Raw genomic sequence first — 23,157 nt, 5'->3', positions numbered from 1 at the left:
GTAGTTTAAGGAGACAGGGCAGGTGGATCTCTCTGGAACTCTCAATGGATCACTTAACAGGGGTAAGAGTGTAATTTTCAAAATAATGGACATATTACTTAGTAATATACGGAATGAACATGTGTCAATATTTTGTTCAGCTGGTATGTTACCGAGGAGACCGGCGAGATGGTGAAACTTGGCCAATGAGGGTTTTTAAATCACTGCATCTAAACCAAAAGGAAAGGACCTTGGAAGCAAACTGCCTGTGTTGGAGATGAGCTAGTTGACATCCTGCTTGTTAATAAAACCAGAAACTTTATGTTCATCTTCTCCTCTGACAGATTCTGCAAATTAGCAAGATTCCATGTGCACGAAGTTTCCCGAGAAGGATGCGTGGGTTTTGGACGTTGTCTGTGTGAACCTTCCCAGCCAGTCTCCCCTGAATGGGCATCTGCGTCCCTTCTTCAATGTGTCCTGCGTCGTTCCCGCCACTCCCTCTAAGGCAGGGCTTCCACCCTCCCACCCTGCAGCCCCACGACCTCTGCAGATCACGACACCCCGAAAGCAAGCTCCTTGGCCTGACAAATCCAACCTCCCGGATGGCTGGGACCCTGGTCCTGCCAGCTCCTTCTCCTCCTGAACCCCACTCTGCGGTCCCTGGTGGCCCCTTCACCTGGGTCTCCCCATCATCCCCGAGCTGCTCCTCCTAGATCTACTTTGCCAACTTCTCTTCATCTTCACTGAAACCCAGAAATGGTCCCTCAGCTCACGTTTGCTCTGATTCCCTCCTCCCCTGTGATGTCAGGAGCCTCCGTCCCGCTCAGAACCCGGAGTGCAGCCGCGGCCCCTAGTCTCTGCCTGCTGTGGTGACATGAGGAAGGGAGGCCCCCGTGAGCATCACACCTTGTCATTCCATCAGGGGCAGCTCCCTGAGGAGGGACAAGGCTGTTCACTGCACAGTGACACACCCAGCGCTGAAAAGCACCCAACACAAGGCAGGTGCCCGATATCTATTTACCAAACGCAGCCCCGCCTCTCCCCACACCGCACACACTGTGCCCAGACACAGTGGGGCTGACCTGGGGACTCAGCTGTGGCCCTGCTCCTCTCTCTGTCCTCAGCCTGAGGCTTGGGGACAGCCCCCAGGGAGAAAGTTCAGGGGCAGGGAGGGGACACGGGCTGCCTTGTCCTCTCTACAAGAGACACTGCCCAGCCTGGGTGAGTCCCTGCTCATTCAGGTGGGAGAAAAAGGGAATCACAATTCACTGTGACGGTCACGGCACCATCAGAGAGGAGACGGTACTGGCACAGCACAGATCACGGCACAGTTGCTCAGATTAGTGTCTATAACGTAATAACAGAAAAATTTAAACACTGCAAGGTAAAAAACAAACATTATTTAAAACAATAATTAAAATAAGTTATGCTTATAAAAGCAAAATTAAAATGCACTGTAGATTTTCTTTCACAAAAACTTACAGACCTGTGTTATTTAGGTGACTATATATTCACTGTTTTTTTTAGAAATATAAATCTTGGTGCATTTAAAATCTCACAGTCCTAGAATCACATTGTGACACATTCACTGGCACAGAGGCCAAGCTGACGGTCCTGGTGTTCCCCAGTAACTCCACACCCCACGCACACTGGCACACACACACACACACACACACACCACACACACACACACACACACACACGCCAGGCTCGGGCACATACAATACTTGCCCGAGAGTCTAGTCAGACACAAACTCTTGTTTCTTGTTTTGTGGCTTAAGTAGTTTGAATTATCTTTTCTGCTAAGCTTTATTCTTTTTATGACAAAATAATATATACTGCATATTCTTTTTGGTGAGAAACTTTTAGAATGTATTCATTTTTAAGAAGATTGACAGCGCTCATCATTCAGTACAAACCCTGTTTTCTCCTAGCCTCGTGTATTGAAGGGTCGTTCCTAACGGCTCTCACAAGTCAGTGTCATATGAGATTAGGGCTGTGGACAGGGCAGTGGGGAGAGTACAGGGCTGGCTCTGGGACACTCTGGTCACCATGTCACACTATGGTGTGTCTGGCCTAGACACCAGGGAGTGCTCGGGGCCTGCTCCTGAGAGCTGTGGGGTGATCAGAGCTGGGACCAGCCACCTGCCCTGCCTGGTGGCCTCTGCTCAGGGCACAGCTGTGACCTCCGCACCCCCTGGGACCACACAGCCCCGCCCCTGCCCACCCCTGACACCCTCAGGCACAGGGGCCTGACCAGGGCCCAGGGTGGGGGCAGAAAGCTGGGGCTCATTTGCATGGAGGGAGCCTCCCCTCTCAGGGTATGAAGAGGAGGACAGACCTGGGGAAGCTGCTTCAGCTGCGGGCACAGAAGGCAGCACTCGGGACAGTCTCCACCATGGCCTGGGCCCCTCTCCTCCTCACCCTCCTGGCTCACTGCACAGGTGACCTGACTCGGGCAGGGGAAGGGCCCTGGGAACACCATGGGACCCTGCTCTCTGCTCTTGTCCCCAGACCGAGAATCACCCTGTCTGTGTCTCTCCCCCTTCCAGGGTCCTGGGCCCAGTCTCCGCTGACTCAGCCGCCCTCGGTGTCTGGAACCCCGGGGCAGACGGTCACCATCTCCTGCACAGGCAGCAGCAGCAACATCGGAAGTTGGAATGTGCACTGGTACCAGCAGCTCCCAGGAACGGCCCCCAAACGCCTCATCTATGATAATAGCAAGAGACCCTCGGGAGTCCCTGCCCGGTTCTCTGGCTCCAAGTCTGGCATCTCCGGCTCCCTGACCATCACGGGGCTCCAGGCTGACGACGAGGCTGATTATTACTGTTCAGCCTGGGACAGTAGCCTGGATGGTCCCACAGTGCTGCAGACACAGGGAGAACTGAGACAAAAACCTGCCCCTGGTTTTTTTGTGATCACTGTCATGACTGCCTGTGACAAGCACCAGGCAAAGGATCGATTGTGGCCAAGCCCCGGGCATTCACATCTGAAGATCTACCTCTCAGAGCACAGACCTGCTTTAAATGGTCAGGGACCTTCCAAAGCCAGTGACCTTGCCCGTTTTCATATTGTGTTTTGAAACATATTTATTAAGATATATTATAATGTGTATGTCGTAAATTGCTCCCATTTAAAATATACACTTCAAATTTTCTTTAGTATTTATTGAATTGTGCATCCATCACTGTAACATGAATTAGGAATATTTTCAACACTCTACAAATAAACAATTATTAGTCTAGTAACTAGTATTACTATAATTTTGGCTTGTAAATCCAATTTTTGTTTTCTACATACCTTAGGATATTAATGCATGCAAATGTTTATTAGGTTAATTTTCATACATGAAATATATCAACACATAATTCAATACTTCATTCATTTTTATTGACAAAAAGTACTCTACTGTATGTATGTACTGCAGGTTGTTAAATCATTGATGAATTGTTGGACATTTAGTTTGCTTAAGACTTTTGATTTTATGAGTAACGCTGCTGTAATCATTGGTATACAAGTTTCAGATTTCCCTGTGGAATTATGTATTTTTGTTGGATTTGTTAGGAGTGGACATTCATAGTGATATAATTACTGTTTTTGAGGAAATATCTAAGTGCTTTCCAAAGGGGTTGCACCACTTTACATTTCCATGAATAATATATAAGAGTTCTAATTTCTCCACATTCTCATCAACATTTGTCATTACCTGTCATTTTGTTTATAGCCACCCCAGTGGGTCTGCACTGGTCTATCTCTCTAGACTTGACTGCATTTCCCTAGTGGCTGGTGGTGTTGGGGATCTATGCAAACGCCATCCTGCTTCCAGTCACACAGGAGCAGCAGAAGGTCTGAGGCCCTTCTTGAGTCACTGACTTCATGCCACTTGGGACTGGGGCCGTGTTGAGTCCCACACTCAGCCTGCTCCCCTCCATGAAGCAGAACATGTGTGTTCAAGAGCAGAGCTCCTCCCACACACAGTGGAATGGGCAGAGTGAGGTGAAACCTCCATCCCAGGCCCAGAAGATAAAGCATCTTGCAGACTCCACCTACGCTGGGCTCTGCAGCTTCAGGGCTCCAGGCCTGTTCTAGAGCCTGCTCCTGAGCATGGCACTCTGTCACTCACCACGGGGGACACACAGGGGTTCCAGTGAGTGTCCCCTGAGGCCTCAGCAGGGGGTGTTCCACTGGGAACCGGGACTTGGGTTGGGACGTGACTGCAGTAACTTCTCTCTGTGCTCACACGGTGTCAGCATCACTAACCACACTCCATGCAAGGTCAAACCTGAGGTGTCCTGGGATTGGGAGCCTTGGGCACCCACAGGCCCTGAAGCCACTGGGTACCCTGTCTACACAAGCTGCATGTATGCCAGGGGGAGGGGTCGGTGGAAGACCTGACTCACAGCAGTCAACTATTCTTAAGTCAAACTGAAGTCTTCAGGCCTGAGGTGTCCTCTGGAGCCATCCTTATCCTACTCAAGAGCTGGCTCCTCCTGCTCCAGTGACCTGGGTCCTGTCCCTAAACTCCTGTTCCATTCCCAGCACCTAATACATGGCCGGCCTTCCTTGAATACTCTCTCTCTCTCTGTTTTTTTTTTTTTAAACATTAAACCTCTGTCAAAAATGTATTTCTTATTTTAGGGTACAGGATTAAAGGACAAGATGATACTTACAAGTAAAGAAAATTTACAAGAAAAAACTTGACAAAGTTTTTCAATAAAAGTAGCGTAACATTCAAACTTGACTTAAAACATAACAAAAGAAACAAGATTGCAAACAAAAATGTTTATGGATTTTCCAAACATAAATAAATGAAATAGTGTTTAAGCAGTAGGGCTCATGCTGATGGCTAGCAGGAAGTAACAGAGTGTAATCTACTTGGAAAAAAATCTTTAATGTACAAATAACAAGCCCAAATTAGGGACTGCAGCAATTTAATCATTACCGCCATTTTTCTTACTTCCAAAATAAAGCCTCGATTAAATCATTCATACCCTATATTATTCATACCTTTACTTCAGAGATTGAGGAACTGTATACAACAAATGAATTTATTTTCACCATAGGGATAACATATTGTACCTCTCTGCCAATGTTACTTGAAAACCCTCCATGTCAAAACAATTTGACAGCAGATATAAACAATTAAATAAATATGCAATGATCTTTCATTACAGTCCTTTAAAGACGCATGTTAATTCATGCTGTTAACTGTTATAGCCTAAGATGTGAGAAATGACCACCTAAAGACCGAATTGAGCCAAATTAGGAGTCTTTATTAGCTGGCCAGCGACCACCCCCTGTTCTGGGAAAGTCCAGAGACAGAGAATGGCCCCGATATTAAAGTGAGCAGGGGTTATATACCTTCACCACTAACAATACTAGCAATACACATACGGCTAAAAACATGTTGATTACAATAATTCATAAGCAAGCAAACTTACAGAAGCAAATAGCATCCGTTAGATCAAGGAACATTTCCTTGAGGAACATCCAAGGAACATTTTTCCAAGGAACTGCCAAGTGTAGTACAATGTAACTATACACCTAATGATTTTAAACAATCACTTACAAGTTAATCACTGTATAAATTTTTTTTCTGTTATTTATGTATTTTTTAACTTTATACAACAGTGAGTCCGTACACAAGATGGCTGCACTGTGGCTCACAGAGCTATACTGATTACTGCGCCTCATCACATTAACCGTAGGATCACAGTGCATAGAATCCAAATATAAACAGCTGGGGTGACTTTCAAAGTAATGTTGGACCCCTCACTTTATTTAGAATCCCACTGTAACCGATAAATTCATTTCATAGGCCCTATCATGCATGAATCGTTGAGTGGCAGGAGTTAATGAAAACTTTTCCTATTGCAACGTCCATTGCCGGCAATGAACGTCCCCAAACCGCCAAGGAAGTCATTGTTATTGCACAATACATGAGGACCTGGAACTTTTCCGAAAGCTTAAAAAAATAAAAATTAAAAATGGAATTATATTTGACATTTCCTGACACCTGCATTAATACTGTATGACTAACAAAAGCATGTCAGTTGCCTGGACTGAACCAGCGATCAACATGCGCCCAGGATGCACACGAGTAAAAATGCAGTAAAAGGAAGTAGTCTTCATTGCCTAGAGGTCACTTCCAGTCAAAGGTTAAAGTTCAAAGACTGAATGATCAAAGTGCTCATTTTCCCAGTAGGACTATCTTCTGCTAGGAGGATGATAACAGTGGCATCAACAAGTATCATCATGATACCACCATTTTGTTTTCTTTGGATTCTTGTTACATGTTCGCACATAAAAAGAATTATCTGGTGGTCGTCTCTTTTCTTTGCAGCTGGACAGTATGCTAATAATGCTAAGACAAACTGACTGGACTGAGAGCGCTGGGGACCAGTCTTCTGTTAGAATGGATAAACAGATATGACCATTGCTATAAACATGAGGATGAACAGGAATATTTTCACCAGTAAACATGACCTGAGGAGAGTCAAAAGGATATCGACTCCTAAACTTAAACAGAAGTTGAAATTTTTCCCTTTCATATAAGGTACCTGGTGCACCTTCCATGTCTACAATCCACTGTGTAATTGAATTTTGAACACTCTTTTCATTGAAAGTCATCCCAGGAGGTGGGTCATTTTGTAAAGCCAACAGTTCCTTTTGTAGTCATTTCTGCATTGACGCCATGATGGAACCATCCCCCCAACTGAATACTCTCTTAAAGAATGAATGAATGAATAACTCAGCCTAACTTCCCTGCTAGATGATTATTTCAACACCCCCATTATTCCTACGAAGAAGTAAATGAGTTCCTTGGCCCTGAATATCTCTAAATTGTGCTGACCTCTTTCCACATTGTCACTCCGGGTGACAACTGCACAACCAGCCCTACTGTGGCCCTCAGAACTGCTCTTCCCTGTGGCCTTCCCTGCTTCAGCTGTAGCATCATGGCCTCTCTGGAGTCACCCTCCCCCACTGCATGCTCTGGGCTGTCACCTCCTCTCCCACAGCCTGGGCTTCAGTCTTCTGTCCCCATGTCCCACCTCAGAGGCACATGCCATTCCACCCCTTCCCTATTTCCTCTGCTGTCATCTCCGTCCGGCCTCCCAGGAATGTTTCCTGCCAGGTCTGAGCTTCAGGGTCCCCTAAAATTCCTGTCCTAGAGCTGAGTCTCTACTAGGGTAACTGAGGACAGGCGCAGCTATGGCTAAACATCTCCCCTTAAATGAAGGAGAATCAGCCTCATGGCCCTGGGCCTTGTCCCCACTGGATGCCTCAGCCCCACCCCCACCCCTCTGCCCCCACACCAGTGTCTGCCATCCCCTCTCTGAGCCTTGCTCTGGAAAGGGCTGAGTATCCCCACAGTCTGTGTTCCCTCTGTGAACCCCATTTCCCCCTCGGTGACCTCCTAGTCACACCCAGCATCCCGAGCAAGTGCCCCTCCTCTGAGTCATCGTCCCGGAGAGATCCTGTCTGTGCTCTGCCCCAGAGCAGGTGACCTGCTCTCCTGGACCAGGAGTCCACACGGGCCACCTCTGATGGACTCTGTCCCACTTTTGCCCACGATGCCCATAGAGTCTCTGAAAAGTTAAAACCAAAACACAAAAAATTTACAAGTACTAAAAAATACTAACATTGCTATCCAATTCCCACTAGTAAAAGAAACGTGCAACAGAAGGTGAAATCCATCCAGATGCCAATGCATGATATCACTAAATATAAAGTAAAAATTCATAAAATTGTGCATGGTGCATATAACATATATAAGACTATTTCAAAATGTCACTTCCACCCTGACCTCCAGCTGGAGCCTGTCTCTCCCACAGACAGAGCAGGAGCTGGCTGCAGCCATGGCAGGTGCAGGAGCTCAGGGTATCCCAGGACAGAGTAGTGGGTGTGGCTGGAGCCCCAGAGGCAGGAAGGGGCTGCAGGGGGGCTGTGGGGTGGGCGGGGCCAGAACAGGAAGGGGCTGAGGAGGTGCTGACTGTGGGTTTTATGCAAACAGCCCTGGGGAGTCACTGATGGAGTTCATCCAGGGCGTGACCTGCCTGACCTGAGTGCAAAGGGTCTCTCCTGGTGTCTTGAGGAGAGAGGCCCGAGGGAATCAGAGGATCCTGGTCATAGTTATTTACCAAAAGAAACTCAGAATCTAGGAGTTTGGACACCATTTGCACAGTTAAGCAGATTTGCATCTGGGATACGGAGTGGAAGGGATGGTGTCTGCATTCATTTGTCCAGGTGTCAACGTTCCTGCGGAAACATTAAAATGTCACACCTATCTTCATAGTAAACTATAACAAATGTGAGTAAGAAAATAAAAATAGGGAAATTATGTTTAGAGTGGATAGAGATGGAGCCCATTCTACTAAGTGAAGTATCACAAGAATGGCCAAAGAAGCAGCACACGTACTCACCATCAACCTGTGTATAAATTGATCAATACTTATGTGCACATGTAGTACTAACAATCACCGGGTGTTGTGCAGGTGGGAGGCAGTGGGGGATGGGTATATTCACACCTAATGGGTGCAGTTCACACCCTCTGGGAGAGGGAGACCCTTGCAGCTCTGACTAAGGCCAGGCAAAGAAAATATATATATACTAAACATTTGTACCCCTGTAATATGCAGAAATAAAATAATAGAGAAATAAAATAAAGAAACACATTGCATTCTCTCTAAGACAAAATACTAATAAGAAATATGAGACACAGATAATCAGAAAAATACAAATTTAGAAAGTTAAAACTCACTTCAAAAACTTAAGAAATGTGTTAGACTGTGAACAAGCAAATGTAATTTCTACCAAACTATTAATTTTCCATAAATTATATCTAGTCAGTAACCTCATTGTGTGAGTTTCAAAATGTTTTTTGACTTGCTGAATTTTAAACCCATCACTAAGCCAATTCCTGGAACGTTGTTCTTCCATCCCACTCCCCAGCACAGCCTGTCCCTGCCGTTCCCACCAGCTCAATGTTCCAGCATCTGTGGGGCCTACAATGATGACATGTGAGAGACATTTAGGTTTCTATAGAATATAGAAAATTATGGGGGGCTGGTACCTAAAAAAGTTATATATGCACGTGATTGCAACCCTCATAGTCCAGGGCTCCTTCTGGGAGTGAGAAACCCCAGTGATCACTCACAGTGTGTTGGGGTCACTCCACCAGGGACTCAGCCCATGGCTGTGTGACCAGAGACAGTGATTGGGGAGCTGCAGGGACCAGCTGGGCTCTCAGGTCTCTGGGCCATGGGGAGGTGTGTGCCTGTGACCAGCAGGGGGCGATGGGGGACTGCCCTGTGGTCCCTGCACAGCTGCTCACTGAGGACCTGTCACTCCAAGAAGCCTGGGCCTCAGGGCTGGGCCCTGTGCTCACTGATGGGGACTCAGCAGCTGTGTCCTCTCTGGCCTGGCACAGTCCCCTGAGCAGGGCCCTTTGTGTGGTCTCAGCAGCTGCTTCCTCCCAGGGCTCCCCCAAGGGGCAAAGCAAAGCTGCCTCCTCCTCAGTGTGCAGGGAGAGCTGAGCTCCAGCCCAGGGCTCAGGGAGGGGCTGGGCAGTCCCTGGATGGAAACACATTTGCATGAGCAGCCCCTCCTCTGCAGAGGGTGGGCACAAAAGGAGGCCTGGGGCAGCCCAGCCCCACTGTGGGGACCAGGGTCTGTGTCCACCATGGCCTGGGCTCCTCTCCTCCTCGTGCTCCTCTCTCACTGCACAGGTGGGGACAGGCCTTGTAAACTGAGTCTTAGTTTCCATCCTGTGTAACCCCTTTGTCTAAGACTCATGAAGAACTTCACCTTGGATTCTGGCCCAGCACCCACGAGTGTCTCTCTTTGCAGGTTCCCTGTCCCAGCCTGTGCTGACTCAGCCGCCCTCCGTCTCTGCATCCCTGGGATCATCGGCCAGACTCACCTGCACCCTGAGCAGTGGCTTCAGTGTTGGCAGCTATGGTATATCTTGGCAGCAGCAGAAGCCAGGGAGCCCTCCCCAGTACCTGCTGTACTACTACACAGACTCAAGTAAGCACCAGGGCTCCGGGGTCCCCAGCCGCTTCTCTGGCTCCAAAGATGCCTCGGCCAATGCAGGGATTCTGCACATCTCTGGGCTGCAGCCTGAGGACGAGGCTGACTATTACTGTGTGACTGGGCACAGCGGTGCTTCTCACAGTGACACACACATATGGGGAAGTGGAACAAAATCTGCCTGTTACTCTTACTTAGTTTGTGTTATAATGTATCCACACTACTGTTATTTAAGCAAATCAGACATATTTGCTAGGTATTTTACCAAATAATTTTGAAGATTCTAAACGATCATAGAATAGCTAAAATAATTGTTCAACCAGCACAATTACACCACAGACATAATTCTAGAGGATTTTCCTCTGCCAACATACACTTGTAACTAAATTCCAGCCTCACCCAGACGGCAGCCTAATGTACGGAATCTGTCTATTTAGCCAGTGAGCAGCCCTGTCGTCCTTCTCACAGGGCCTCCTTCCGGCTCTGAGAATCCACTTTGTCCCCAGTGAGACTCCATCTCCTCCTTCCTGCACCCATGGCAGGGACAATACCAGGGTGGCCTTGTCCCTCACACGCTGGGAACTGCAATACTTCCTAAGGACAAGGGCTCACTTCCATGGGAGAAACAAAGTAGAACGAAAATATAACTGTAAGGGATCCAATGTACACATTTTGTCAGCCGTCAGTGTGCAAATTCAAATGGAGCGGTAAAAACCTTTATTCTCAATTCGGATGCCAACTCCACATGGCAGTTTTGCATGTCTACTAGGCTCGCATCACACAAAAATGTGTACCCCTCTGAATCCCAAATTACACACTGCTGCCTGTTATCACAAACTGATTTAGTACGTTATATATTAAAATTTAGATTAATACATACCATGTAAAAGGGAGAAATACAATTTGTTTCCGTAGTGATGTCAGTTATGCATTAAATTAATCACTGTGAAAATGTTTTGCAGCTCAGTGAACATATTAATATCACTGACCTTGTGTTTAATTAAGGGGTGAATGACCTCGAAATAGGAGGATGTTGGTCATGTCAAATTCATCCTTCACTTTTTTGCTAAACATATAAAAGAGGTGATGATCCTTTTGCACAAAAATTATAATTTTTTGAAAGACTTATTTATATTTAGAACTTACTTAGCCAGTGGTGGATATGAATGGAGTTTAATTTTAAGTTGTTTTTATTTCAATTTAAAATATTAGATGAAAGGAAAGTTGTATGTTTCTATTTCATTTTATTTTTTCCAATCAAATCGCCCTTGTTGTTGGCATCTAATTGAACAAGACACGTTTCAGGTAAATATTTATTTGGTCAATCACCTGTCAGAATGCACGGTCACTGTACATGTGACCGTCTTGCATCTACTCCTTGAAACAATGCTTTATTCAAGTCAAGGGAGGTTGGCCAGCCGTCTGCTCTTTACGTGGTTTGGTAAACACAGTACAGCGTCATTGCAGCAGACACCATCTGCGTCTCCAGACTGGAAGGCTTATCTGTCGTCCCCCCAAGCACTCACCCTCATATTATGCCTTGTCTGCTTTTATGTTGGGTCCACTCTCTCAGTCACAGCAATTGTAAGCTTTACAGTTGCATTTGACCCTGTCTTTCCAGCACACGGCAAACGTAGCTGGCCGCTGGAGCCGGGGATGGGAATCCTGCACATCCTCAGTTCCATCCTCTGGTTTCCCACAGCTGCCCTGTTCCATCCGACCTACACTGTCACTCCTCATGTGCCACCCAACCCAAGTCCACTCTCTACTCTGTGAAAGCTGTCTGAACAGAAGCCTGGCATCCTACCTCTCTCTTTCTCTTTCTTTTGTTTATTCTTACAAAACACGGAGCTATCTACCTAGGTCTATCTACATCTAGATATGAATAGCCCCAAATCTCTAGAGGATGAAGGGCCTGGCCCTCAGGTGCTGACCAAGCCCCATGCTCTGTCCTGGACCATCCAGCTCAACACTGCCCTGCAGTCATCTCCATGTCCTCCTCCACGTCCACTAAACACGCATAGACAGATAGATAGATAGACAGATAGATGGATAGATAGATAGATGGACAGATAGATAGATATTCCTAAGGCACACACTTTGTGGCAATTTGTCACAGTGGCAAAAGGAAATGTCTGTAAATGTATGAAAGAGGATTGCTGCTCTAAAATATACCCCAAAATCTGCAAGCATTTTGGAACTAGGTAAGAGGTAGAGTTGGGGAGAATTTTGGGAAACCTGGTGGAAAAGCCAAGCTTGTTTGAACTGCTGTTAGTAGAAATGCGGACTCAGTAGGAAGTGAGGAGCATGACAGAGGACAGCTGTGCTGTCTCAGGGAGCACCCAGTGCCACATCAACAGACTGATGGTGGAAATACAGCTGCTAAAGGTGTTCCTGGTGTACTGGTGAGAGCTCAGGAGAAACTAAGGAAAGCATTTATGGAGACTGGCCAAAAGGGGATCATTGTTACAGAGTGGAAGGAAGCCAAGCTTTATTGTATGGTGTAGTTTTGTGGAAAGCAAAACCAGTAAGCCATGAACTTGGATATTTAGCTAAGATTTCCAATCAAAGTACTGAACATGCAACCTGGTTTATTCTTGCAAACTGAAGCAAATTTTTTCAAAGGAAGATATAAAGTGAGGAAGGAAGTCTTAAACAGAATGAAACCAGGGCCTGATAATTTTGAAATTAACAGCTTATTCTGCCAATTACCTGCTTGTTCCCTCTTTCCCTGGAGACTCAAAGGTGACCGCCATCCACTCCCTTCCCTCCAGGTCCCCCCTCACCCAGGATGTGGGCCAGGCCCCCACATGAGGGATGGAAACATCAGAAGCTCCTGTCCTTTGTGGGGATGCAGGTGTCCACCCCTCACTCTGCTGTCTCTAGATGCAAACTGTGGATGCTCACTCACCTGGGGCCCACACTGGGGACGCGGGGACAGACCTAACACTCCTTAGCTCTGTGATTTTACCCCCAACCTCTGAGAGCCTCATTTCACTCCCCATCCTGCAAAGATTGCAGGTGCCCTGCCCACCGGTGATGAAGTTCAAACGATGAACAGATGTGACATCTTAGCAAAGAGCTGTACACTTCATGGTGCTCACAGGGTGAATTATCCCAGCAGACAAGGCCCACAGCTAAATCACTGTGCTATCCTGGCTGCCATTCTATGCACCCCTGTGATTTTCAACAGAGTGTCACCTTCATAGCATTCTCGCATGCACAGTGGGGCGCGGGAACAGGACAGCTACTCCCCCACCACCTGGCTCCTCTCCTGCTGGAGTCTGGAGGTAACACGTACAGGTGTCTATGCCGACTCCTGCCTCCTCCTGTCCCTCCCGAACCCAGGACTGACACCCCTCACTGCATGTCCCTTCCCTGCAGTCAGTGACAGGAGGCAGCTATTGGCCCAGCACACTTTGCAAGGGGGTCAGTTATGAAGGTTGTGCATTTGCTAAAAATACTCCCGAGATACCCTCCTGTATCCTGTGAGCCATGATGCCTTTGGACCCAACTCTACTGTGTAATTTGTGTGCACTGAGGGTGAAAATCTGGGCATGATGATAATGAAAGGAGGAAAAGGGAGAGCTGGACGTGCAGGCTCAGAAGGATCCCAAGTCGCTGCCCATCAGACAACTGCACTGTGGGGACAGGTGGGATTCTATCTCTCCTGCTGCCTGTCGGGTTTGCTCCACTCTGTGTCAACATCAGACCTTTTGAACCTAAGATCTCTTTTGCTGAGAATTTACCACGAATTGCAGCTGGTCCTCAACGTGCTGTTAATGACCTCTGGCTCCGTGTACTCCTGCCTTTGTGAATGTTGAGTAGGGATCCCTCCTGTGACTCCTAGGGTACTGAGGGATGAGCAAGTCTGATTGCTCATGCCAGGCCATAATGGCCTTTGATCCTTGCATCCCAATTTCTCTGATCACTTCTCCGGGAAAAGCCAGTTGCCCTGTCAAGGGGACTCTCAGGGAGCCCCAGGGAGAGATGCGGGTGTCAAGGAACTGCATCCTCCTGCCACCCGCCCTGTGACCCAGAACATGTGAAAGTCGATTCTCCAGCCCCAGTTGAGTCTTCCTATGCCTGTAGCCCCACTCAGGTCCTGCTGTCACCTCCTGAGCAAATCCGAGCCAGAGCCACCCTGCTAAGCTGCTCCCAAACTCCTGACACAGAGAACTTATGGGACCACGCCTGATTGCAGTTTTAAGCTGCTACATTTTGGAGTATTAGGTGTGAAGCTGTAGCCACTGAATACTTGCAGAGAGGGGAGTGGTGATGTGTGTGGGGAGGGGTTAGGCCTTGGTGTCTGCCTTTAGTGAAATGGGAAGGGACCTCGAAGGCAGCCCACCCCCCACCCCCGTATCATTCCAGTGGACTGTGTAATGCTCCTGACCTTTAATTCTAATCCATGACTCAAATATAAACATCCTACAGGAATTCTGCACATTTATTATGTTTTATCAACGTTCCTGGGGTAAATGATTGAACACAAATTAACGGAAGGCTGCAATGGGCACCTTCTTCCAAATGCTGATTTTTCAAAATTGAATTCCTCAAATTGAGGGGCCTGATGCTCTTGGTTGTTTTTGTTGCTCACCTGCCAGCATCAAACAAGGGTAGGATGACAGGAGCAGCCCCCCTCCTGTTCCTTTGAACAGGGAGGGGCACCTCCGTGCACTCCTGACGTTGAAACAACAGACGGAGCTGGCGTTGTAAAAACAGCCTTGTCCACTGGAAATGAGAGGATTAAAAAGTCAGCAGGTGCAAATTCTGTAGCGCTGATGACTGAAATGAACTTCTCAACCAAGACGTAGAAGAGATGTTCGTCTTTCATTCACTTCACGAGGTGAATTAGATGGAGAATGTCTGAACGAGGAGGACAAAGTAGCACTTTCACGCTCCTTGGTGAGGGTCACTTTGGAAACCCTGGTAAAGCTGGGGCAGCAAAGAGAGAAAGGGAGAGAGAGCCCCGGCTGTTAGGAAGCCCCAAACATATCATGAGTCCCCACATGAAGTCCAGGGGACTAAGGGAAACTAATAACGTTAATTTCACATTCTCCATGGCAAAACCTGTCACCACCACTGGGACATCTCCCTTCTTCCCCATCCCCCATGCACTCTCGTCCCCTGCTGTACCCACAGTGGCCTTCCCTGTTTCCCCTGAACTAGTCCCGTGTCTGGAACTCCGCTTCCGTGGACGACTCATTTCATAAATATTTTGTGAGTGGATGGATGCATTCCCCAAAGTCCCATGAGAGCAGATGTCACACATCTTTCAGGGTCCTTTGCCCCTGCTGTGCTGTCCCATCCACGCACGGTGGTGGGCGGCAAGGGAAAGAGCGTCTGCAGCAGGGGAAGCAGCAGCTCGGACATGCCCAGAGCGGGCAATTAATGGGAGGCCCAGGAAGGTGAGAGGCTCTGCCCTTCCCCGGCACCCACGCACTGTGGCGTCTGAACGTTTGCACGTTCTACTCTGTCTTCTAGACGGTGCATCTCGTCTAGACACAGTGTCTGCTGCGTTTGTCCCTCAGCGGGAGCCCACTCTCCTCTCAGACCCAGGGCACAGTCACCTCCTTCCCTGGTCACCATGGAAGGGGCTACTCGGGCCTTTGCCCCCAGAGCCCTCGGCATCCTCCGCTCCCTGCAGCTTCCTCACCCCAGACGCAACATGCTGCCCACACGGCCTCACCTAGCGATCCAGGCGTCCTCCCTGCAAAGGCTGTTTATTCCCACCAGTGTTTAGTGTTTAGGACAGAGTGTTTCGTTTTCAGTAGGGGGGACAGAGCAGGGTGTGGCCTGTGGACGCTGTGAACTGACAGGGACCAGGCTCTCAGGTGACTCCACTCACATGATTCCCGCTGAGAGACTGCAGTCTGCCCAGTGAGCAGTAGATGGCGCTGTGGGTCTTCTCAGGGTCCCCACAGGGGCACTCACAGCTGTGCCACACCTCAAACTCCCCAAGGCTGGGACAGTGGAGCCTGACACAGACTCAGCAGCTGTGTCCTCTCTGGGTGAGGTCCCAGCACCTGCCTCCTCCCAGGTCCTGCCTGCCAGACTTCCCCCTCCACCAGCCCCCAGGTCCTGGGCAAGTGCATGGGGCTGGGAGGGGGTAGGCATTAGGGGGACATTTGCATCCACGGCCCCTCCCCTGTGAGGCCAGTGGAGGGATAAGAGAGACCTGGGGCAGCCACTCCAGCGCTGGACCTCAGGAGGGCTGTGTCCACCATGGCCTGGGCCCCTCTCCTCCTCCTGTTCCTCTGTCACTTCTCAGGTAGGGACAGGCCCACCATGTCCTGGGGAAGCTCCCGGGCCTGAGTGAGGCCCCTCTGTCTCAGCTCTCCCAGCAGCTCGACTTTTGCCCGTGATTCCTCACTCATGGATGTCTGTGTTTGCAGGTTCCCTGTCCCAGCCTGTGCTGACCCAGCCGCCCTCCCTCTCTGCGTCTCCCGGAGCATCAGCCAGACTCACCTGCACCCTGAGCAGTGGCACTGTCGTTGGTGGCTATCACATATCCTGGTATCAGCAGAAGCCAGGGAGCCCTCCCCGCTATCTCCTGAGGTTCAAGTCTGACTCAGATAAGCACCAGGGCTCCGGGGTCCCCAGCCGCTTCTCTGGCTCCAAAGATGCCTCGGCCAATGCAGGGATTCTGCACATCTCTGGGCTGCAGCCTGAGGACGAGGCTGACTATTACTGTGCCATATGGCACAACAGTGCTTCTCACAGTGACAGACACAGATGTGGGAGTAGAGGAAAACGTCAGCCTGCTCAGGGACTCATCCTATGACAATTTTCAAATTTGAAACTAACTAGGATACATGCACACTCTACTTGGAAGCACCTTTGGGTTCAAAAAGGCTCTACTATAAATTTTCTATTCAATGTTTCTAAATTCTCACAAAGGAAAAAAGAATCTTCATGATGATATTGAAATGTTGCCTTTTTATCCAAGTGTGCTAAATCCAGAACCTGTGTCGCTGATCTCTCTGTTTTGAAACAAGAAAAATTAGCTCTTTCTAGCTGACATCTTGGTCAGAGCCCGAGAACAATCCCATGAGGTCATGGGGCCCTCACTGCTGTGTCAACAGCCAGAATCAATGGTGGAAACCTCAAGCATTTTTGCCCCGTTGTGAGCGGCCACAGCCCTTCCATGGAACCTTCATTCACTTGGAGGATGTCTGCACCGTGGCTTATAGGACATTCTGAGTCTGGTCACCTGTATGTAGACAGCTGTTCTTTGCTCAGGACACAGAATCTTTCCAATGGAAACAAGTGCGTTGACAATTATGACTCTCACATGGTACAGTTAATTTATTTAGACAAATTACTCTATTTGTGATGCAAACATGATTGGGAGTGTTAATTAGGGGTCCTGCAGGAAAGGCCGGCCTACTCAAAATGAGGTCAACAGACACAAATTCAATAAAGAGGGACATTATGAAGGTGTGAGCAGAGTGTGTGGAAAGCCTAATTGAGAGTAGACACCATGGCCTGCCACCCTGGGGTCACTGGTGTCCCTGCAGGGCATGGTGAGTGCAAGGGTGGGGATGCAGAAGGCCAAGCGTGGATCCCTGCGGTCCATGGTGACGCCACACGAGGGCCCCCGGGGAGCAAAGGCTCCAGCACCGGCACTACCTCTCCCCAGGTGGGAAAAGTGTCAGAAGCAGCTTCATCTGCCAGGAGGGCTCAGCTGTGCAGTGCGCATGAGCAGAGGGTTGTGAGTCTGTGGCCAGCAGGGGGCGCCGTGGGTCTGATGTGTGTGTGTGTGTGTGTGTGTGTGTGTGTGTCTGTGTGTGTGTCTGTCTGTGTGTGTGAGAGAGAGAGATGAGAGAGAGAGAGAGAGAGAGAGAGAGAGGAGGAGGAGGAGCCCATTAGGTCCTCACTAGAGAAATGGCTGAGCCTCCTCTTATGGGACTAGGTGTGATGACCCCATGGGTGTGGGACTCTCCTGCAGGAGGGACAGCGCCACCCCAGGGAGACACTGGGTGCATGGGCTTTCCTCAGTCTGTTGGGGTGACTCAGGTCATCTCTTCCTTCTCCACCCAAAGGGACCCTCTGTCCTGGCCAGCGTCCCACCAGACAGTGGAGAGGAGCATGGCAGGGTCATATCTGCATGAGGTCACTCCACCCACCAAGAAGGACAGGACAGACTCAGGTGTCCCCTGTCAACAGTGTGGAGCCCAGGAGGCTGTGCTGAGTGTCCCCACAGGGCTCCATGGACATTCACATGTCATATCCACTCCACATGACAACACTGTGAGCTATGCAAGTGCAGCTCAGAGGCAGGTTCCTGTCCCCACCACCAATGAGGTGACCCCCTTCCCCACCCCCAGCCCGTGTGCAATTCCTGAGCTGCCACCTGCTCCCACTGTGAAGACCTGAGCAGCAGCAGCAAAGTCAGTCAGCACAGTCAGGTCCCTGCCCAGAGTGACCAGAGAACCAGGGAGGGCAGGTGGGGACAGGGACCTTTTGAGGGAAAGGGGATCTTTAGGTTACTGAGAGGATGAAGGGCGTGGGACTTTCCCACATTGTAAGTCACAGAGTAGGTGACAGAAGGAGGCGTGTGAGCCCCAAGGCTTCACTGAACTGATATCAGACTGTGCTGTGACCAGGTCGATCTTCCCACAGGTTCTCTGTGCCTGTAGCTGCCTCCCACCCCCAGCCATTCACTCCATCCCCTTCTGCAGGTCCCTGAGGCTCCCCTGGAGGGCAGGGCTCTCTGTGCACATCCCATGGTGGCTTCCTCTCGGCCAGGGATGCTCCTCCCTCCCCTGGTCCTCCCCATGTTGCCTTTTCTGCCTCCCCCGGGGACCCCAAAACTCTGAGCTCCTGTCCCTCAGGATTATCCACCAGCTCCTCCCAGCTCTAACACACCTGTCACTCTCAGGCACAGGAAGAGCGTCCTGACTTCCCCTGGGGCCCTGGCGGAGCCCGCTCTCCTTGGTCAGTTTCCCCAGACACAGCCCTGCCAGGACCACATTCCTCCCCGCCCCTCTGAACGCGTCTCCTGCTCTTTTCTGTCTTTGCTTCTCGTCTCATAGCAACCTCAGTGCCACACTGACTGTCCAGGACAGGAGACAGAGGCTGGCTCTGCTCTGTGGAGTAGATACAGGGAGTGGACATCCACCGCACACAGAGAAGGTGCCCCTCCCACAGAGAAGGAATCAATGTCATGGGGGTTACCAAGTGTCTTCCCAAGTGTCCTTATTTCTCTCCTCCCTCATCCAAGGAGGGTGGAGGTGGGGCAGACACACACATGACCATGGCCACCTTCACACCTGAGCATTCACTGACATGGTCCCATTTCCTCTGAGCATGAATCACTCTGGAATAAATCCGTGCACTTTCGTCTTTGCAAACGTCCTCACTTATGGACACAATATGTGCCTTTCCGGACATTAACCCATGTTGCAAATGTCCTTCCTTTATTTTAAAACTTACACACATTTGGAGCCTGTGACCCTGTCAGAAGGTAAATACTCAATCTTTCCTAAAAACATGTAAAAACATAATTGAAAGCGATTTATTACAGGAACAGATGAATGAATAAATAAATCTATAAATATATTGGAGTGAACATATAGATATTAAAGTACAGGAAGACATCTCGGAGTAAACTTGTAGATATTAAATTATAGGGAAATCATGGCAAATCCAGGTGTAACATGCATTCAAAATCACGAACAAGTGACATTGGATAAAGTCTGCCTTCCCACCTCCACATAATCCCACACTGCAAGGTACATACGAAACTTTATGAAAATTATCGATTTATGTCCTCAACTTTGTCAAACAAAAGATGAACCAGCGTCAAATACAAGGTGGATAATCTGGGTGATGTCAGAGGTTGGAGGGGAAAGTGTGACACAGTCACCTGGCAGAGGGACCTGAGAGGGACGAGGACGCTGACGCTGCCTCCAGGGCCCAAATCCTCCAGCCGTGGCGAGCTGGCAGCAGGTTCTCCGTCCTCAGCCCCGACAGACCCCGGCGTGAGCGCAGCACAGCGTCGGGTCCCCCAGCTCCGCTGGCGCCGGGCAGAGGAGAGGACGTGCCTCGTGAGTGTCTGTTTCACACGTGCTCGCGTAGCTTCTCTCATAAATAAATGACAGTTTTTCTCGAACACAAAAGCAGCTTCAGGGTCTTTCTGTCCCCACGGAGGCAGTGGAGGCCCCCGAGGTTCCGTCTCCGTCCTCCAACTCACTGTCCACACACAGCGCGCCCTTGACACAGAACAGCCCACGGCGAGGGACTGCAGAGCTTTGCTTTCACATTGTCGCCTGCTCCACTGCCTGTTACCCGGTTGTCACCACTGGAAGAAGCAAACTTTCATCCCAGGACCCAAAACAGGCTCAACGTACTGTGTCCTAGGGCGGCAGCCGTGACACCCGCCTGACCTTCACACGAGAGCCTCACACTGACATCGACCCTGACCTTCCCCTCGCCCAGACAGCCATCCATCGCCAGCCCTGCAGAGTCTCTCTCCAGACCCCTTTGCACCGACCTGGTCCACCGACGCCCCCTGCTGCCTTCATGGCACTCGCCGGCGAAGGGCTCTGGTGAAACTGTCCCTGACTCGCACCTGGCCCTCCCCTCCCTGCCCTCAGGGTCCTTCTGCTCTCAGGGTGTCTCTGACGGTGGAATCTGGTCCCTGATCAGAGCGCTGCTCCCTCGTTCTCAGGCCTTTCCGTGCTGGGCTCGCAGCCCCGGTCATGAGGTCCCTCCTGGAGAAGGCGGAGCCCTCCCCTCCCTTTCCTTCCACACAGCCCACTCTGCTGTGACAGTCACACCTCCAAGGACAGAAGGGGAATCAGGATGTCTTCACCAGAGTAGTGGCCCTTGGACCAACTGGACAGATTTGGAGGTTTAAGTGCAGGGAGCACAGGATGCTGAGCAGAGACCCTAGGACAGTGGCTGGAATTGTGAGGGGTGGGGGTGGGGAGGGCGGGAGCCCTGAGCACCGGCCCCTTCCCAGGGACGCTGTGCCTCCCGCGTCCAGCAGAGGGCGCTGTGGTCTCAGCTCCTGCTCAGGCTCCCCAGGGCCTCAGCTGTCTCCCCTGCCCCACCTGCAGGTGTCCCTGAGTCCTCTGTGTGGTGTAGACCTCCCCCTGGGACAATGTCTCCATCTCTCCGCCAGAGCTAGGGTGAAGTCTAAGGTGTGGCTTTTTCAGCTTCCAGAAAGGAAGAAATTTGCATGGAGACCGCCCTCCTTGAGGTTCTGAATGACAGATAAAGAGGGGTTGGTGGGCTCAGTCCTGGCTGTCAGGTTAGGAAGCAGAGCCTGGGGTGTCCCCACCATGGCCTGGGCTCTAATCCTCCTCACCCTCCTCGCTCACTGCACAAGTGGCTGCCCGCAGGGAACTCAGGGAAGGCTCTGGATGTCACCTGGGAAGATGGTCTCTCCCTCCTCTTTGGAAATAGAGACTGGTCTGTTCTCACTGATCTCTGTGTCTCTCCCGCTATGCAGGGTCTTTGGCCAACTTTGTCCTGACTCAGCCCAGCTCTGTGTCAGGGTCTCCAGGACAGAAGGTCACCATCTCCTGCACCCGCAGCAGTGGCAGCATTGAGAGCAGATATGTACACTGGTACCAGCAGCGCCCGGGCAGTGCCCCCACCACTGTGATCTACGAGGATAACAAAAGACGCTCCGGAGTCCCCGATCGGTTCTCTGGCTCCATTGACAGCTCCTCCAACTCTGCCTCCCTGACCATCTCTGGGCTGCAGTCTGAGGACGAGGCCGACTACTACTGCCAGTCTTATGATAGCAGCTATAGTTACGCAGTTCTCCAGACCATGGGGAAGTGAGACAAGAACCCCCAGAGCATCCTCGCCCTGGCTCTGCCCTCAGCCTGTCCCCATCAGCTGTGCAGCTCTTCCCTGTCCCTCCTGGATGCCTGAGTTGCGTGTGTGTGCTCACAGCTCCCTCTATTTTCTTTTCTAGATACCAGTTTGTATTTCCATATCTTGATGTCTGATCATATAATAAATTCACAATCAACCCGTAAAGTAGATGTATTTAAAACAGTTTCTGAACCACAACACTAATAGCATTTTGTGGTCGGGGGCGTGTTGTTCATTGTAATATGTTTAGTAGCATCTCTGGCCTCTACTCATTAGCTTCTGTTCACAGGTTCCCCTCATTGATGAGAAGAAAAATGTCTTCAGACACTAACAAATCAATGTCCCCTGCATGGAGGCAACGTCAGCCGTGGGTGAGGCCACTCAGTTGCAGGGCATGTCCTCAGCCTTTAGCCCGTGACTCTGAATCACGTCTATGCCATTCAGCTGCACACAAGGCTAGATATTTTTATATCTGTAGTTCTGGTTCCCCTCTGATAATGAAAATAACAGCACAGAGCACACGTGATTGTCTCGTGTCCGAATGGTGTTCTAAGCACCGTGAGGTCAGCCCCTGTGTTACCTAACGCTGCAGAAGCCCCAGGCAGAGTCTGTGATGCAGTGTGCAGCCGGGACTAGGAGAGCAGGCAATTGCTCATGTTGCTGTACCGTGTGCATGGAGACGTCCCAGATCATCACCCATGCGGGGTTGTGTGACTCGGCCATCAGCAGGTGTGACGTTCTGACACACGCTGCGCGTAGGTGCCCCTTGAGAAATGCTCAGTGAGGGAACCAAACAAAAACAGCCAGATAGTGCGTGGCTGTATTTATAAGAAATATCCATAATGGGTAAATTCATAGAGGCAGAAAGGAAAGGAATTATCCTCACTGTCCGTCATAGTTGAGGTGAGAGTGGTGGCATTGAGAATGGGAAACAGGGAACCACTTTAAAAATTATGTGAAGACACTTCTCTGAACAAAGGCAATAGTTTGCCAACTGCTTAGTACAATGCAAAAATCTACTAGGGGCAATGAGGTCTGTAAGTTACCTTTTGTCTTTTAAAATTAAGTATTAATTAGAACAATGTGCTCACTGGTGTGACCGTCACACGCCTCCTGCAGCTCTAATCACAGCCCCACTGGTGTCCCCTGCTCCTCCCTGAGCACCTGTGTCTGGTGGGCTGAGCAGCACAACCAAGGACACCTGTGCATCCTCAGGGGCCCCAGCAGGTGTGTGTCCTGAGGCTGTCAAGGGATGTGGGTCCAGCAGGGGCCATGGGGCAATGTCAGAGGGTGAGTGTGTCTGGCCCT

The 23,157-nt window shown here is 49.9% G+C and overlaps 1 pseudogene and 2 gene segments (V, D, J or C); 2 read left to right on the top strand and 1 right to left on the bottom strand.

Annotated features, from left to right (window-relative positions):
• Positions 1–2,377: 2,377 nt before the first annotated feature.
• Positions 2,378–3,831, top strand: LOC138401638 (immunoglobulin lambda variable 1-40-like). The segment is given in 3 exon segments: positions 2,378–2,423; positions 2,532–2,929; positions 3,760–3,831. Coding segments are annotated over 3 exon segments (516 nt in total).
• A 2,388-nt stretch (positions 3,832–6,219) lies between these two features.
• On the bottom strand, positions 6,220–6,687 carry LOC138401804 (ubiquitin-conjugating enzyme E2 W-like; annotated as a pseudogene).
• Positions 6,688–9,661: 2,974 nt separating this feature from the next.
• LOC138401637 (immunoglobulin lambda variable 6-57-like) lies at positions 9,662–21,813 on the top strand. The segment is given in 3 exon segments: positions 9,662–9,707; positions 9,829–10,008; positions 21,476–21,813. Coding segments are annotated over 3 exon segments (564 nt in total).
• The last annotated feature ends 1,344 nt before the right edge of the window (positions 21,814–23,157 follow it).

Source organism: Eulemur rufifrons, chromosome 21 (genome assembly GCF_041146395.1).
Source record: "Eulemur rufifrons isolate Redbay chromosome 21, OSU_ERuf_1, whole genome shotgun sequence".
Classification (NCBI taxonomy): domain Eukaryota; kingdom Metazoa; phylum Chordata; class Mammalia; order Primates; family Lemuridae; genus Eulemur; species Eulemur rufifrons.
This window is presented reverse-complemented; position numbering and strand designations above follow the sequence as displayed.